The sequence below is a fragment of the Apostichopus japonicus genome, chromosome 10, assembly GCF_037975245.1.
Source record: "Apostichopus japonicus isolate 1M-3 chromosome 10, ASM3797524v1, whole genome shotgun sequence".
NCBI classification, from domain to species: Eukaryota; Metazoa; Echinodermata; class Holothuroidea; order Aspidochirotida; family Stichopodidae; genus Apostichopus; species Apostichopus japonicus.
In genome coordinates this window covers 7,328,408-7,345,505 of record NC_092570.1, presented here as the reverse complement: position 1 = coordinate 7,345,505, position 17,098 = coordinate 7,328,408, and the positions used below count along the sequence as shown (strand labels likewise).

The following is a 17,098-nucleotide window of genomic DNA, read 5'->3' as shown; positions in this document are numbered from 1 at the left end:
ACAACAGAAGATTCCACGGATAGTAAATACAAATCGTACGCAATGAATACTGAATGTGGACTACCAGATGATCTGTACAAGAAAATAGAGCGAAGATGCCCTCAAAATAACGACCAACCGTCCAGCTCTCAAGAATTACAGGAAGGTAAATATAAATCGTACATAGGGAACAGTGAAAGTAAGCTACCAGATGATCTTTATAAGAGGATAGAGAAAAGAGGTATTCGTTACCAGGGAAACCAGTCACCTGGTGGAAGATGTGAACCATATTTAACAGTATCGATTGACGATATTGATCAATCGATAGTAGATGGCGCTCATTCTGAAAATGTTTTGTCGATAAATACCACCGATATGGTTGACTGTTCTGCTTATGAGCCTTTTGGAAGCGAGAAGACAGAAGAGGAAATTCATTACGATGTTCTTGATCCTAGTAAAGTGGATAACTTAGAATAAGGCAACGAGCTATTAACTAAATTTCTATTGTAAAACACATTTAAATATATTCATTACCACACAAACGTTCTATTATATTGTATATAACAAAGCTTGCTATTGTGTAAAGATATGTTTGGTTTCCTTTAAAGTGCTTAAATCGATCTCCAATATGAAATCAATTTTATTATGAATTGTAACGGCAGGGCAGATGACTGCCTCTCTCGATGTAGACTAGATCTCAAACTTCCAGTTCCAGTTACAGAAGTAATGAATGTAATACAATGTATGAGTTAAGTTCAATAATGTCGTTTTGCTGGAAAAGTGTGATTAACTGATTAACTCGAACTTCATCATTTGGCATGACAGCAGCTTTCTTTGATTGTGACGTACCGATTACATAGCCTATAGGTCAGGCTTGATATTGGTTTTTATTATCAAACATTTACAAGGTGATGTTTGGTTGGTGATGTCGCACCTTTCCTCGGAATGGTAGTAATAATAATTATTGCTGGGGATATATCACCAAAAATTTTACTTTCTGTGAAATCTACTTTAAAAGCGTGTGTAATAACACATCACCGCAACAAAGAATGACTATACATTGAATCTAACTATAGCCAAATATTGTCATGCTTATTTCATGTATTAACACAAACACACAGTTTTGTGGGGGAAAACCTTCTCATAAAACTAGACTTGCTTCTTTGTGTGAATGAAAGTTTCTTTCTTCTATATTTGTAATGGAAAGTGCCCTTTAGTTGAGAAACTAAGGAAACGGTAATTAAAATGTGACGTTTTGTTAAGTTCAAATTCAAACACTACAATTAGTGTTAGACTGAGAATGTACAAAGGGACATTGTGTGCTTTTTTTGCGGTTTCCTTTCTGAAATCAAAATCACATGCCCACTGCCCTTCGAAGTTTGGGCTCCCATTCCCCACAAAAAAAACCTCCCACCCACTCACACAACCTGATTGAATCCAATCTTTCTGACAATATTTGAGCTGTCAGTGCAAGAGAACAACATTTGTTAATTAGTATAGTTGTCTTTTAATTACATGACTCTGTAACGTTCCTTTTATACAACTTATGTCTATCATGAGAGGCACTTATGCATGCAGATGTACAAATAGGGGTAAATGTCTTCTGAAAAGTTTAACTGAAAACCTCTGATATGACATATCAGAATTATTATATTGCGGCGGGTTGGGGGGGGGGGGATATTATGGAGAAGACCTGCTCTTACGAGAGTTAAATTCTACATTGTCAACTTAGTGACTGCATTATTCTGCACTGCGGTGGATTGGAGGGATATACCGACGGTGCACACAAAGCGATATTCTTATTCTTTTATGGGTGGTGGTGTTAGTTTTCTATAATGAGGATTTTATTAGGTAATTCTATTTTGACTTGTTTTCATGTTTCATATTCTATTTTGTTTAAAATTTATGCTGTTTTGTATTTGTTCATTTAATCACTTTGTCAGGGGGTCGATCAAAATAACACTCTTAGTTGTACTACTTAGGGAATTTCTAATTATGTAACTGCAGTATCTCATTTGCATAAATGTGTGTGTAACAATAGACTTAATACTAGTAGTCGTACCTTTACATTCCTTGGGCGGTTTTTGGAATGTTGCCTCTGTGGAATATTAAGCATAGAGTTACTCACTTCGCTCACTGACATCCCGCTGTATAGATTGGGAGACGATTTGGTCGGGGACCAGCACAGTAAAAAAAAAGTTATAATTTTGAAAGTGAAGTCACCGTATATTGTGAGAGTCAACGTATATTGTGAGAGTCAACGTATATTGTGAAAGTCAACGTCTATTGTGAAAGTCAACGTATAGTGAAAGTCAACGTATTGCGTGAACCAGGTTTTGGATTGGAGCCGTGACCTGGTGGTAGCTTGTGACCTGAGAATTAGGTCAAGCATTGACTGAGAGGAGACATGCGATGTTCCTTTCGATTGCCTGAGAGGCGGAGATAGAGTCGTTATCCTGTATCTGGAGAGAAAGCCGTTTCAAGCCTAACCTGCATTATTCGTATTATTATTATTATTCATTTGTATTTCTAAGTATTATTGTAGGAGACCTCACGTAACTTATGGTTTCATTTAATAAAGTAAATTTTTGTGTTTAAAACTCGTATCGCTTCTTTTATCGATTCTATGTGTCAGACCTGCACCTGTTCCAAGGACCCTGTTTAGGGGGACCTTGTGACAACTGGTGGAAGTGCAGGGCATCTTTTGCCCCCCCCCAAATTGTGCATGGTTTAATTTGATGCAGAGAGTCGATAAAAGAAAGTCCATATTTAGCGTGTTATCATATAGTTTTAGAGAAAGAAACTGTAACGAATACTAATTTAAGTTATGGATAGATTACAGCAATGCCTAACTTTAGGGCGTGAATTGGGTTTAGAGGGGGATGGATTAATTAAATTTGCACAAGAGCAGCAAGCTCTGGAAAGGGAGGAAAGAAGGGTTGAACGTGGGGAAAAACAAAAAGCTTTCGAGCGTCAAGAACAAGATAAAGCTATTGAACGTGAGCATGAGGAAAGAGAGAGGGAACGTGCACACGCACTTGAGATGAAAGAGTATGAATTGAAAATTGCTGAAAGTAGGCAGAATACACAAAGTACTGATTCAAATGACACAGTACGTACAATTCCAAAATTACCCAAATTGCCTCAATTTCGTGACAGGTTTGATGACCTGGATGCATATTTGCTAAGGTTCGAAAGATTTGCCACGTCATGTGGTTGGTTAGAATCAAATTGGGCGTTGTCCTTAAGTGCACTCTTAACTGGTCGGGCACTGGAGATATACTCTCGCCTACCAGTAGCAACTGCAACAGACTACGAGCAGTTAAAATCCGCGCTTTTACAAAGCTATCAATTAACCGAGGGTGGTTACAGGGACAAATTTAGAATTGCGAAACCTTCAGCGGATGAAACTTACGTGCAGTTCGCGGAAAGACTTAATGGGTACATAACTCGCTGGATGGAATTAGCAAAAATAGAGAAAACTTTCGAAGGGGTTATTGAGTTACTAGTAAGAGAGCAATTGCTGGCAAGTTGTAATAAGGAATTGGCTATCTTTTTAAGAGAACGTAAACCACATTCACTGTCAGAATTGACGTTCCTGGCAGACCAATACGCCCTCGCTCACTTCAGATCTAGTCAAACGAGTAATGGAAATAGGCCAAATAACCGATCATATAATCCAAATCAAAACAGGGGGCGCGGTAACACAGAGCAGAATCATGGTGATCGTAGTTATCGGGGTGGTAGTAACCGTGGTGGGCGTGGTAACAATAATAATCGAGATAATCGATTTACCGTAGGTCAAAATTTCAGTGGGTGCTTTGTGTGTGGTAATAAAAGCCATTTAGCTAAGGACTGTAACCGTAAGTTTGAGGGTGTTCCACGTGATAGATTGGGAGGTTTAGAACAAGACAATACCATTGCGACTTCACCCGAACTAGCGCACAATAAAGACAGACCATTGGGAGCTTGCGTCGATATTAAGCTTTGTAGGCCTACATGTTTTCCATCCAATGGGTCTTATGTCAAACTGGCCTGTGGTCACGAAATTCCGCTTGCAAGCGCAGCCTGCAATGCCGGTCAAGGTATGCCAGTTTTGAAGGGATTAATAGGTAACACTGAGGTTGAAGTCCTGCGCGACACTGGTTGTAGTGCGGTTGTTGTACAGGAAGCTCTCATAAATGAAAAACAATTGCAAGGAGTTAAAAGAAGGTGTGCTTTAATGGATGGGACGGTCCGTGAATTCCCCGTCGCCGTGATAACTGTTAGTACTCCATATTTTTCTGGAACAGTTGAAGCACTAGTCATGCAAAAACCAATATATGGGCTAGTATTAGGAAATATACCTGGAGTGAGGGGACCATTGGACCCCGACCCTAGTTGGAAACCACCAAACAAAGAATCCCTAGAGTCTACGGGGGGAGTTGAAACAAGGGCACAAAAACTGAAGAAAGAAAAATCTTTTCAGTCGTTGGTGGACTCTGACATACCTGTTGTAGCTAGTAGAGCTGAACTGATTAAGGCACAAAAGGAGGATTCAACCTTACAAAAGGTCAGAAAATTAGCAGATGAGAGTGAAATTAGACTTACAGGGAAAGCAAACGAAATCAAGTTTCTAGTAAAGGAGAATTTGTTGTTCAGAGAGTTTAAGTCAGAAAGACCGGGTAATTTGAAAATAGTGACAAAACAGTTAGTGGTCCCTACTAAATTTCGAAATCAAATTCTCACAGTAGCACATGACTCGCCTATGGCAGGCCATCTTGGGACAAAGAAAACTATCGATAGAATTCAGGCATATTTTTACTGGCCAGGATTACAAGCTGATGTCAAGAGGTACTGTGCCTCGTGTGACATTTGCCAGCGAACTTTCCCCAAAGGCAAAGTTCAAAGGGTCCCTCTTGATAAGATGCCCCTTATAGATACACCATTTCGCAGAATAGCCGTGGATCTTGTAGGCCCCATATCGCCCGTTAGTGAACGCGGTAATAGATATATCTTAACAATTGTTGATTTTGCAACGCGATACCCCGAAGCAGTTGCGCTTCCACGCATAGAATCTGAACGCGTAGCTGAGGCCCTTGTAGAGGTATTTTCGCGCGTAGGAGTACCAAGTGAAGTTTTAAGTGACCTCGGAACACAGTTCACATCTGATGTCATGAAAGGAGTAGGCAAATTGCTTTCAATTCGCCAGATTCACACAACCCCCTACCATCCAATCTGTAATGGATTGGTAGAGCGATTCAATGGAACGCTAAAGCGAATGCTTAGAAGATTGTGCGCGGAAAAGCCAAAAGAATGGGATCGGTTTTTACCCGCCCTTTTGTTTGCATACCGGGAGGTTCCTCAGAGTAGTTTAGGGTTCTCCCCCTTTGAACTGATATATGGGAGATCCGTGAGAGGTCCGTTAGCAATCTTACATGATTTGTGGGTGAAAGACGCGGACGAAGAGGTAAAAACTACTTACGAGTACATTATTGACTTGCGCAATAGACTTGAATCTACATGTCAATTAGCCCAAAGTGAATTAGCCAAGTCTGCTGCAAGATACAAAGGGTACTATGATAGTCGGTCAAGGGACAGAAAATTTGCAAAAGGGGATCTTGTCTTACTTCTCCTACCTACTGATAACAACAAATTGTTATTACAATGGAAGGGACCATTTGAAATAGAACAGAGAGTAGGCAAAAATGACTACAAAGTAAAACAAGCAGGAAAAACCAAAATCTACCATGCAAACTTGTTGAAAAGGTATGTGACAAGAGCACAATATCATAAAGATGACGCAGAGGTCGCTTCATCGACAGTGTGCCTTGAAACTCTGGGGGCAGGGGTGATTGAGGTCGACAGTGAAACTGATCAAGATGCAATCATAGAATTGCCATTAGAACAAAAGGAAAGTGTTAAAGATGTCAATGTGGGCGACTGTTTGAAAGACATAGAAAGGAAGAAGGTCAATAAACTTTTGAATGAATACACAGATGTTTTGACAGACCTTCCTGGCAAGACTGACTTGCTAGAGTACGCAGTGACTTTAACGACCGATGACCCGGTTAGGTCACGACCATACCCCGCGCCGCACGCATTACGGGAAACAATCAAAAGCGAGCTAGACGCGATGTTGCGCATGGGCGTTATAGAACCTTCAACTTCAAAATATGCGTCACCGATTGTGATGGTGCGCAAGAAAGATAACTCAAACAGATTCTGCGTGGATTATCGCAAGTTAAATTCAGTTACACTTGTAGATCCAGAGCCAATCCCCAATATTGAGGATTTGATGTCGCGCATATCAGCTGGTAGATATTTTAGTAAGCTAGACCTTACAAAAGGGTACTGGCAAATCCCTGTAACAGAATGTGATAAAGATAAAACCGCGTTCGTTACCACAGAAGGCCTGTATCAATTTACCGTACTTCCTTTTGGAATGGTTAACGCGCCGGCCGCATTCACGAGAATGATGCGTCGCTTGTTAAATGGCCTAGACCACGTGATTAATTATATTGATGATATTTTGATCTTCACAAATGATTTCGCACAACATGAAAAGGCATTGAGGAATGTGTTGGAAAGACTACGTAAGGCAGGGTTGACCGCACGGCCAAGTAAATGTTCAGTAGCCTACAAATCCCTACAATTTCTTGGGCATATTGTTGGTGAAGGCTTAGTGAAACCCCTCCCTGAGAAAGTCCAAGCGGTTATGGTAGCATCACAACCCACCACAAAAAAAGAAGTGCGATCTTTTCTTGGCCTGGTTGGCTACTACAATAAATTTATACCGAACTTTTCGGCAATTGCCGCACCTATGTCAGATCTTACTAAAAAGGGTCAGCCAAACAAAGTCAAATGGGGCGTTGCCCAAGAAGTGTCTTTTAAGGTGTTAAAACAGCGACTTGCGAACGCGCCAATTCTACATTTACCCGATCCTTCACTAGCTTACATACTGAGGACAGACGCATCGGATAAGGGTATTGGGGCATTGCTAATGCAGGACATTGAAGGGTGTAAGTTCCCCATCGCTTTTGCGAGTAAGAAATTATTACCAAGGGAGGAGAAATTTTCGGTCATTGAAAAGGAATGTCTCGCATTGGTGTGGGCGGTGAAAAGATTTCATGTGTATTTGTATGGGAAACAGTTCACCATTGAAACTGACCATCACCCACTCGCTTACATTACTAAAGCTAAAATGAACAACAATCGTGTGATGAGGTGGGCCTTAGATCTACAGCCCTATCGGTACGTTGTGCATGTAATTAAGGGTTCGGAAAATTTTGGGGCGGATTTCCTGAGTAGATGTGTAGCTAATGATGAGTAAGCCTTACTGATTATACTGTCATAAACATGTGGTGAAGATATATATTTTGATCGAAGTAAAAGATTTTGTTTTATTAATCTTCTTAAGGGAGGAGATATGTCAGGGGGTCGATCAAAATAACACTCTTAGTTGTACTACTTAGGGAATTTCTAATTATGTAACTGCAGTATCTCATTTGCATAAATGTGTGTGTAACAATAGACTTAATACTAGTAGTCGTACCTTTACATTCCTTGGGCGGTTTTTGGAATGTTTCCTCTGTGGAATATTAAGCATAGAGTTACTCACTTCGCTCACTGACATCCCGCTGTATAGATTGGGAGACGATTTGGTCGGGGACCAGCACAGTAAAAAAAAAGTTATAATTTTGAAAGTGAAGTCACCGTATATTGTGAGAGTCAACGTATATTGTGAGAGTCAACGTATATTGTGAAAGTCAACGTCTATTGTGAAAGTCAACGTATAGTGAAAGTCAACGTATTGCGTGAACCAGGTTTTGGATTGGAGCCGTGACCTGGTGGTAGCTTGTGACCTGAGAATTAGGTCAAGCATTGACTGAGAGGAGACATGCGATGTTCCTTTCGATTGCCTGAGAGGCGGAGATAGAGTCGTTATCCTGTATCTGGAGAGAAAGCCGTTTCAAGCCTAACCTGCATTATTCGTATTATTATTATTATTCATTTGTATTTCTAAGTATTATTGTAGGAGACCTCACGTAACTTATGGTTTCATTTAATAAAGTAAATTTTTGTGTTTAAAACTCGTATCGCTTCTTTTATCGATTCTATGTGTCAGACCTGCACCTGTTCCAAGGACCCTGTTTAGGGGGACCTTGTGACACACTTCATTACATTATTTTATTGTACTACGATGAGGAGGTAGGGTGCAAGTAGTGCTTTCGTGGTCACTGCACTGCTGCCTTGGTGAAAGGAGCTGTTTCGAAACCAATAAAAGAATAAATTAAACCAAACTCCATTCCAAATTCGCAAACCACAGAAGACTCGATTGTCAATTTCCATCAGTATTTTGCGAGGTCACAAACGCTCAGCTCGCTGGCCCTATATATGATAGTAGTGACAGTTGTATACCCTAGATGGTGTCACTAATAATTATCAGTGTTACATTGAAAGGCAAACATGATACTGGACATTGGAAAAGCTAGTTGTATATCGTTCGCAAAAATGAGAACTACATAAAAGTACCTCATCGGAAAAACATCGGCTGAGAACGTTTAGTCAATCGGTGTAATATTAGACAGCCTTTATGTCTTTGGAGAACAAAATGAAATTCTAAGGACGTGAAGAAGTACAAGCTTCCTGGTAGGCTTACTTTAAACTGAGAGTGCCATAATGACTGGTGAACGTGTCAACTCTTCACTGAGGGATAGCATACTATTATACTTCACGAATTATTTGACGCAACTTTATAAACTTCACTTTGACAATGACATTAAACAAATAAAATAATAATAATAAACGATAAAAGAACGTGTACCGGTTCAATGAATCTTAATGGTGAAGCTCTAGTTAAGGTACCTTTTGCAGGAAGGCAAGTAGTAGTGCTTTTGCGGGTATATCAGAAGCTTACCCACGATATAGGTGCAACTTAAAACTACCAAGATTAAAACTAACTAAGGTTTAATTCATACATCTTAACAGTCTATACTTACAACTGCAGGTCTGTAGGTCTTCGCGAGAATATTGGAGAGCAAAATTGCATAAAACTTCATTATCGCTTGGATTGTTTAAACGTATTTCTGTCCGTCTGACTTTATCGCAGTTGTCGTTTGATCATATTGAATATCGTTAAATACAGTGTTCTAGTCTTGGTGATTGACATCGTGTAAGTGGTGTTCTGTTGGCTGCGGACACGGTGAAAGCGATCTGTTGCAGTTTTCAGACAATTCTACTGCTAGATGTATATAAAACGTGATGGAAAGCACTTACTATCTTCGACCTGTCTGTTACGTTATGTATGGCGCCATTATCCATATACTTCTTGTAGCTTCAGTACAAACCACCTCCGTACAACTTGGTCCTTCATTATTCAGAAAATTGAGTGACGTCATCTTTCCTGGAGAGAAATTTACTTTACAGTGTGTGTGGGATGGACTGACAACCTGTAATATATCAATGTTTTTTAATGACATATCTATCTACGAGGAAGGAGGGTTTCAGTCACAGGTTTTTTTTTTTGCTAAAAGTTCTTCGTCTTGTTCACTGGATATTACATTTATCAATGTTACCATTAAACACAGAGGAATATATAAATGCCGGGTACAGAATGGAGTCACAACAATGGAGGATACGTATGAACTCAACGTTGTTACGGAATCGCCTCAGTGCTTGGCTAAGTGTAATGTATCTGATAATAGCTTTCAATTGTTCTGTTACATCTTTAGTTCGACTGGTCAAACTGTTTTACAGAGATGGGAAATAATCGAACCAGGAAGCCATTCGAAGATATTTACGGACTATACAATTCAACATCTTTCATTCACATCTGTAGTGAAGACTGTGGGGATTTCAAATACGAAAATCACAAAGAAGAATCTTACCGGTCTATACAAGTGTTCTTATGTAAATGACTCTTCAAAAAGTTGCTTCTTTAACTTATATTTTCCCATGATCGACGTTATCACAGCGCCAACTCCCCTCCTCGATGCAGGGTCCTCGGGTACATCTGACCAACAGTCTGAGCAAGTAGTCACAGGAACAGTGACTGCAGCATCGACTACTAAAAGGAGAGTACCACAACAAACATCATTCAAGCTCGTAGGTATTGGGTTGTCCTGTGCAGTTGTTGGCTTTATAGTACCGTTTATTGCACTTCTATTTACGTGTTACAAACTAAAGGATAGGAAGAATGCCTCAAAAAGTGCAGAAAACGAAGAGAACGAAGATCCTGCAGCAGCTGCAGCCTATTCTATGAGGATATATAATACCAGAGACCAAACAATGTACGATACTACCATAACTAACAATACAAATAACACGTATGACTATGCAGACCAAAGAGAACTTAACACCAGAGAGTTACCAAGGCAATCTTATGGAACGCCGACAGTTCACCAATACGAAACTGTACAGTAAAATACATACTGAGATGCAAGCGTTATCAATAAAAGACGTAGTCGTTGTATTTAACGGCTATTAATATACGTACTTAATATTAAAACGTATTTGGGGAAACGGAACCAAATGGCATGCATTATAGCGATAAAGATAAATGATGAAACTTATCAAAGCTTTATCGTGTCAAAGAAAAAAGCAAACCAGTCATTATACATGAAAAAACATAAGCGCCGTTGGCTACAACGATTAGATGTGTGGACTTGGTCAAGTCGTTTAGTCTTCTCTGTATGCATGAAAGAACATCAAAACCAGTGATATCTTGCTTATGGAATAATATCTTTCTCAACTGTTTTGATAAAGTTGATTATTACCCACATCTTCATCACCTAGTTAAATTAATTGGTTAGTTAATTGTGTAAAATAGGTTAATTAATTGGTTTTCTTCTACTGTTATTTTAAGCTTGTGTCAGTGAAATACATCTCGCTAGTACAACGAAACTAAATGTACAATGACATCATTGGCAACGAAAAAAAATCTTTTCTATTTTCATGTCCATAGTAGTGTATTTGGACAGTCGAGGGTTGGCATTGAATCATTTTGTCAGAAAATTGTAAGTTAAATTTAACGATTGAAAAATGATGTCATATATAGGAGAGTTGCACGACCCGGTGCTTAACAATATTTGTCAAAGATAGGTAGGTTATCTTGAATCCAGTACGTTACCATGGTGACAACATGTTTGGTGTTAATTCTATGATCACTAAACGTCAAGAGTGTTACAAGGAAGTTTACTCAGTAACTTCAACAGTGACGGACAGCAAATACAAACTGCACTACCTATTCTTCAAGCTATAGTACAGACAAACCTGATAGTTGCCTCCGTGAAATTCCTTTATTAACTTCTTTCTTTTCAGATCTCGAAGGTTAGAAAACTATTGTATGTGCTGGTACAGTTAATACAATATAGTATATTTCCATGATGTGACTCACACCTGTTGCCTAGCTAGCTTCCCTTCTCCGTCAGATTTGTTCAGAGAAGGAATGAGTACATTTTCGGTTCTAAGTAGTCTTCTCGTGACTACACAGGAATACTGATGTTCACCAGCCCAAGCGTCCCCTTCCCGACTTTCCCCTTCCCATCCTTCACTTCTGACCACGTGTGACCACTATTTTACCGGTTGAGTTAGTGAAGAATACTGTTTAGTTTCACTGCAGCCCACCTAAACCAAACTTATTTCGAAAGCAATAGACTAAAGGATATATGCCAAGCTCATTTTTCAATTCACAGAAATTAGCATATTTGGTAGTATACCATTATGAGTGATACGTATAATGCTCACAGCTATTATCTGCACATACCTTTGTACTATAGCTTTTCTACGTATAACAAATCGCCCATGTAGAGTTATACTCAGGAAAGTCATGAAGACATACGAACTGATCAAACTGAATTTACGACGTTTCTATTGATGTACCAAACTACATGGTAATGTAACATATCAACCATTTGCTTGGGTAAAGTTGATATTTGATGTACGCTTCACATAGTATTACCAGACATATCTTCGTTATACATACATGGTACAAATTCAGACATGTATCCCAAATATTTTATTGATAAACTCATCATCTCACATGTTCTACACAGTTTAATATATGTTCTATGTGAAGGCTATATTAATCAGGAATTAAGCGACATCACGTGGTGACGAATAACACAGTCCGACCGGATTATAATATGCAAATGTGGGCTAGCATACATGACTATACATCTACAGCTATTCTTAAGTTTAAGTGATGTTGATATTTATTTTGTACGAAACACTCTTCGGGCGTTGTCGACTAAACGGCGTTAGAAATAATTTGCCGTAATGTCCATTTGAGACAACACAAAGTGTTGCGAAAAGTAATATCAAAATGAAACCAACAAATTTCAGAACATATTTCTCAGCATAGAAACAAGCTATCAAATTAGCTAGAAAATTTGTTTCTATAATTTCGCATTCATAAGTGTTCATAAATATTAGACTTTGTTGTCCCTCTAAATATATTTAATACGGTCGTTGCTTATACCAGATATTCGAATTAATTTGTGAAAGGTGGCCCTGATATAAAAGGTATTACTTGCGGCTTAAAAAACAAGTAATTTAAAGTAAAGGAATAATTTATTCCATTGTAGACCATTCTAGTCTGTTGACTATTGTTTACACCCTGGTCTTAATAAATGCTTAGCTCGCTGAACCTCCCGACGTACATATTATTATAATAATAATAATCAATAATAATAAGAATATAATAATCAGCGGTTACTTTTACGACACTTAAAATACCACAAATGTGGGAGACACTCGCATGGGCTTATGGGTTACAACTAACACGTCGGGTGGCCTCCAATTCAACATGTTAACTCAAATTTCAATTTGAATGAAAAAACCACCTTTCTATGACCGGCCGGGTGTCGTACCCGTAACCTCCCAATTTGCTAAGCATCATTGCTTCAAATTGCCACTGCCTTTATCCACTCGGCCACAGCACCGGTATCATCTGACAACTAGAAAAAAACATATTTTAAATCAAATAAAGACAGAAAACACATTATTCAGTGGTTCAAAAGATCTATTGTTGAACGCTTTAGGTAGACTATAGAGCATAGAAGGGCACAAGAGGCTTAAACAAATAGAACTGGATAATTTCCCACGCTACTAGAAGGAAGTTTAAACGATCAGATTTTGAATGAAGCTATAAAGGAGATTCATTCTCGACAATGACTACCATTAAGTAAGTCTGGTGATTGCAGTTAATGTGGTTAACATGCTTTGGTTCTTCAATGAAACACTAAAATCGAAATTTAAAAATTGGTGAATGATATAATTTTCTTCGTTCCTCGTGATGTGGACTTTTCCGTCGCTAATATCAATTGTAGTATACAGTAATCTTCTACAGATATTGCATATATGATTATGCGAAATGTCTAACTGTTTGGAGATTGCCGTTTTCGTCGAATGTAAAAGTACTTTAGCGCCGGAGAACATTGGCTGAAAAATTAAGTCAATTGGTGTTATATTCGACAGCTCTATGTCTTTGGAGACAACAAACATCACCTTACTTTGGAGATAATTGAAAGAACAATAACGGAAGATAATAGAACAAGTAACGATTCAATGAATCGATAATAGTGCAGCTCTAGCTGTAGGTACCAGGAAGGCAAGTTGTAGTGCTTTTTGCGTGTATACCAGATGCTTTCTCTCGCTAAATAGGTGCAACTTAAAACTACCAAACTTAAAACAGATCGCAACGACGGTTTGTTTTCATACATCATTTAACAAGCTATACTTACAACTTTTAACATGTTAGACGAGATTACTGGAGGGCATAATTGTAACAAACTTAATTATTATCGCATGGATTTTGTCAGTCTGACTTTTTCACAGTTGTCGTTCGATCATATTATATAACTTTAAATGCAACATGTTCTAATCAACGCAATTGATTTCGTGCAAGAGGTGTTCTGTTGGCAGCTGATTTAAGTAAAAGCGATCTGTCGCAGTTCTCTGACAATTCCATTGTTGCGTGTAAAGAGATGATGGAAAGCCCGTACAATCTTCGACTTGTCTCTTACTTTATGTATGGCGCCATTATTCATATATTTCTTGTAGCTTCAGTACAAACCACCTCCGTACATCTTGGTCCTTCAGAAGGATTCAGAAATGTTAGTGACGTCATCTTTCCCGGAGAGCTCTTTATTTTACAGTGTGTGTGGAATGGATTGACAACCTGTAACATATCAATGCTTATCAATGGCACCTCTATCTACGAGGAAGGAGGGCTTGAGTCTAATGATTATGTTTTTAAAAGAATTGAATCGTCTTGTTCAATGAGTATTACATTTATCAATGTTACCCTTAAGCACAAAGGAATATATAAATGTCGGATACAAAATGGAGACACAACAATGGAGGATACGTATGAACTCAACGTTGTTACGGAATCGCCTCAGTGCCTGGCTAAGTGTAATGAATCTGATAATAGCTTTCAATTGTTCTGTTACACATTTAGTCCGACTGATCAGCACGTTTTCCAAACTTTGGAAATAATTGATACAGGAGACAATTCGAAGACATTTACGAACTTCATAATTCACCAACGTCAAAGCAAATCTGTTGTGAAGATTGTGGGAATTTCAAATACGAAAATCACCAAGGAGAATCTAACCGGTTTATACAAGTGTTTTGATTTCAATGATTTATCAAAAAGTTGTTCTTTCAATCTCACGCTATCCTGCGAAATCGATGTAAGCACAAACAAACCAATCTCTAAGCTAGAAACACGTCCATTGTTTTCAACGAGTACATTCAGTCACACCTCACTCCCACTTACAACCAATTATACCATCGAGCAGCCACAAATGAAACCATTCAGGAATAGTATCATTATTATCATAGCTGCTGCCGTTCTCTTTCTGATACTGTCTGTCAGTTTGGCGGTTATGATATACAAAATGAAAAATCATCTTTTTTGGAAAGGTAAGCAGCAAGAGATTGAATCACAGAGGGAAAACGAATTGGTACAAACAGGAACGGTGATTATATCACCAAATAATACAAACATAGTGTCGTCCACAGCAACAGAAGATTCCACGGATAGTAAATACAAATCGTACGCAATGAATACTGAATGTGGACTACCAGAAGATCTGTACAAGAAAATAGAGCGAAGATGCCCTCACAATAACGACCAAGAGTCCAGCTCTCAAGATTTACAGGAAGGTAAATATAAATCGTACATAAGGAACAGTGAAAGTAAGCTACCAGATGATCTTTATAAGAGGATAGAGAAAAGAGGTATTCGTTACCAGGGAAACCAGTCACCTGGTGGAAGATGTGAACCATATTTAACAGTATCGATTGAAGATATTGATCAATTGATGGTAGCGGGCGCTCATTCTGAAAATGGTTTGTCGATAAAAACCACCGGTATGGTTGACTATTCTGCTTATGAGCTTATTGGAAGCGAGAAGACAGAAGAAGAAATTCATTACGATGTTCTTGATCCTGATAAAGAGGATAACATAGAATAAGGCCACGAGCTATATATTAACTAAATTTTTATTGTGAAACATATTTAAATATATTCACCAATACGCAACCGTCATATTATATTGTGATAACGAAGCTTGCAATTGTGTAAAGATATGTTTGGTTTTCTTTTAATTGCTTAAATGGATCTCCAATATTAAGTCAATATTATTATGAATTGTTACAGCAGTGCAGATGGCTGACGTTCAGTTCCAGTCACAGAAATAATGAATGTAATACAATATATGAGTTAAGTTCAATAATGTCGTGTTGCAGGAAAATTTCGATTAACTGATTAACTCGAACTTCTTTAACATTACCGCAGTTTTCTTCGATTGTGATGTACCAATAACATAGGCTAGGTTAGGCTTGATATGGGATTTTAATTATCAAACATCGACAAGGTGATGTTTGGTTGGTGACGACGCAACCTTTCTCGGAATGGTAGCAAAACTATTATTTTGGGGGATATATCACCAAACATGTTACATTCTGTGAAAACTACTTTAAAAGCGTGTATAATAACACATCACCGCAACAACAACAAAAATGATTATGCATTGAATCTAACCATAGCCATATATTTTCATGCTTAGTTCCTGTACCAACACAAACACACAGTTTTTTGGGGGGAACCTTCTCATAAATTAGAATTACTTCTTTGCGTGAATGAAAGTTTCCTTCTTTCTATGTTTGTAATAAAAAAAAGTGCCCTTTAGTTGAGAACTAAGGAAACGGTAATTAAACAGTACCGTTATATTAAAACAACATTTCAAATACTACAATTAGTGGTACAGAATGTAAAAAGGGTTATTGTTTGTCGAGACATTTTGTACTAAGTTTGCAATTTCCTTTCTCAAATCAAAATTACATGTTCCGCTGCCTTTCGAAGTTTGTTCCCCCCCCCACACCCAGAGACACTACCCCTCCCCCAAAAAAAACACACGAACAACCTGATTGAACCCACTTCCAAAGTAGTTGTTAATACAAGTATTTGTAGCCCATTCTTTATGATAATTCTGACAATATTTGAGCTGTCAGTGCAAGAGAAAAACTGTTAATTATTATTAGTTTGTCTTTTAATTGCATGACTTTATAACGTTCCTTTTATATATCTTATTTCTATCCTGAGAGGCCCTTATGCAGATGTACATATAGTGGTAAATGTCTCCTGAAAAGTTTAACTGAAAACCTCTGATGTGACAGATCAGAATATTTATATTGCGGAAGGGGGGGGGGGATTATTATGGAGAAGATCTGTTCTTACGAGAGTTAAATTCGACATGTTCAACTTAATTACTAACTGCATTTTCTGCACTGTGGTGGATTGGAGGGATATACCGACGGTGCACACAAAGCGATATTCTTCTTCGTTTATGGGTGGTGCTGTTAGTATTTCATCACTACATTATTTTACTGTACTAAGATGAGGAGGTAGAGTGTACGTAGTCCTTTCGTGGTCACTGCAGTGCTGCCTAGGTAAAAGTTGTAAAGAGTTGTTTCGAAACCATTAAAGGAACAGATTAAACCAAACTCCATTCCAAATTCGCAAACCAGAAATTCTAGAACCACAGAAGACTCCATTGTCTTTTTCCATCGGTATTTTGCGAAGTTACAAACGCACAGCTGTCTGGCCTTATATATATGGTAGTGGTGG

General features: G+C 38.3%; 1 protein-coding gene across 1 annotated transcript; it reads left to right on the top strand.

Annotated features, from left to right (window-relative positions):
- Positions 1-2,806: 2,806 nt before the first annotated feature.
- Positions 2,807-7,291, top strand: LOC139975438 (uncharacterized). Its single transcript, XM_071983428.1, has one exon. It carries the CDS (start codon positions 2,807-2,809, stop codon positions 7,289-7,291), a length of 4,485 nt encoding a protein of 1,494 aa, XP_071839529.1.
- The last annotated feature ends 9,807 nt before the right edge of the window (positions 7,292-17,098 follow it).

Excerpts from the sequence above, each read along its gene's own strand:
- LOC139975438 (XM_071983428.1), top strand. The coding sequence starts at position 2,807 with ATGGATAGATTACAGCAATGCCTAACTTTAGGGCGTGAATTGGGTTTA.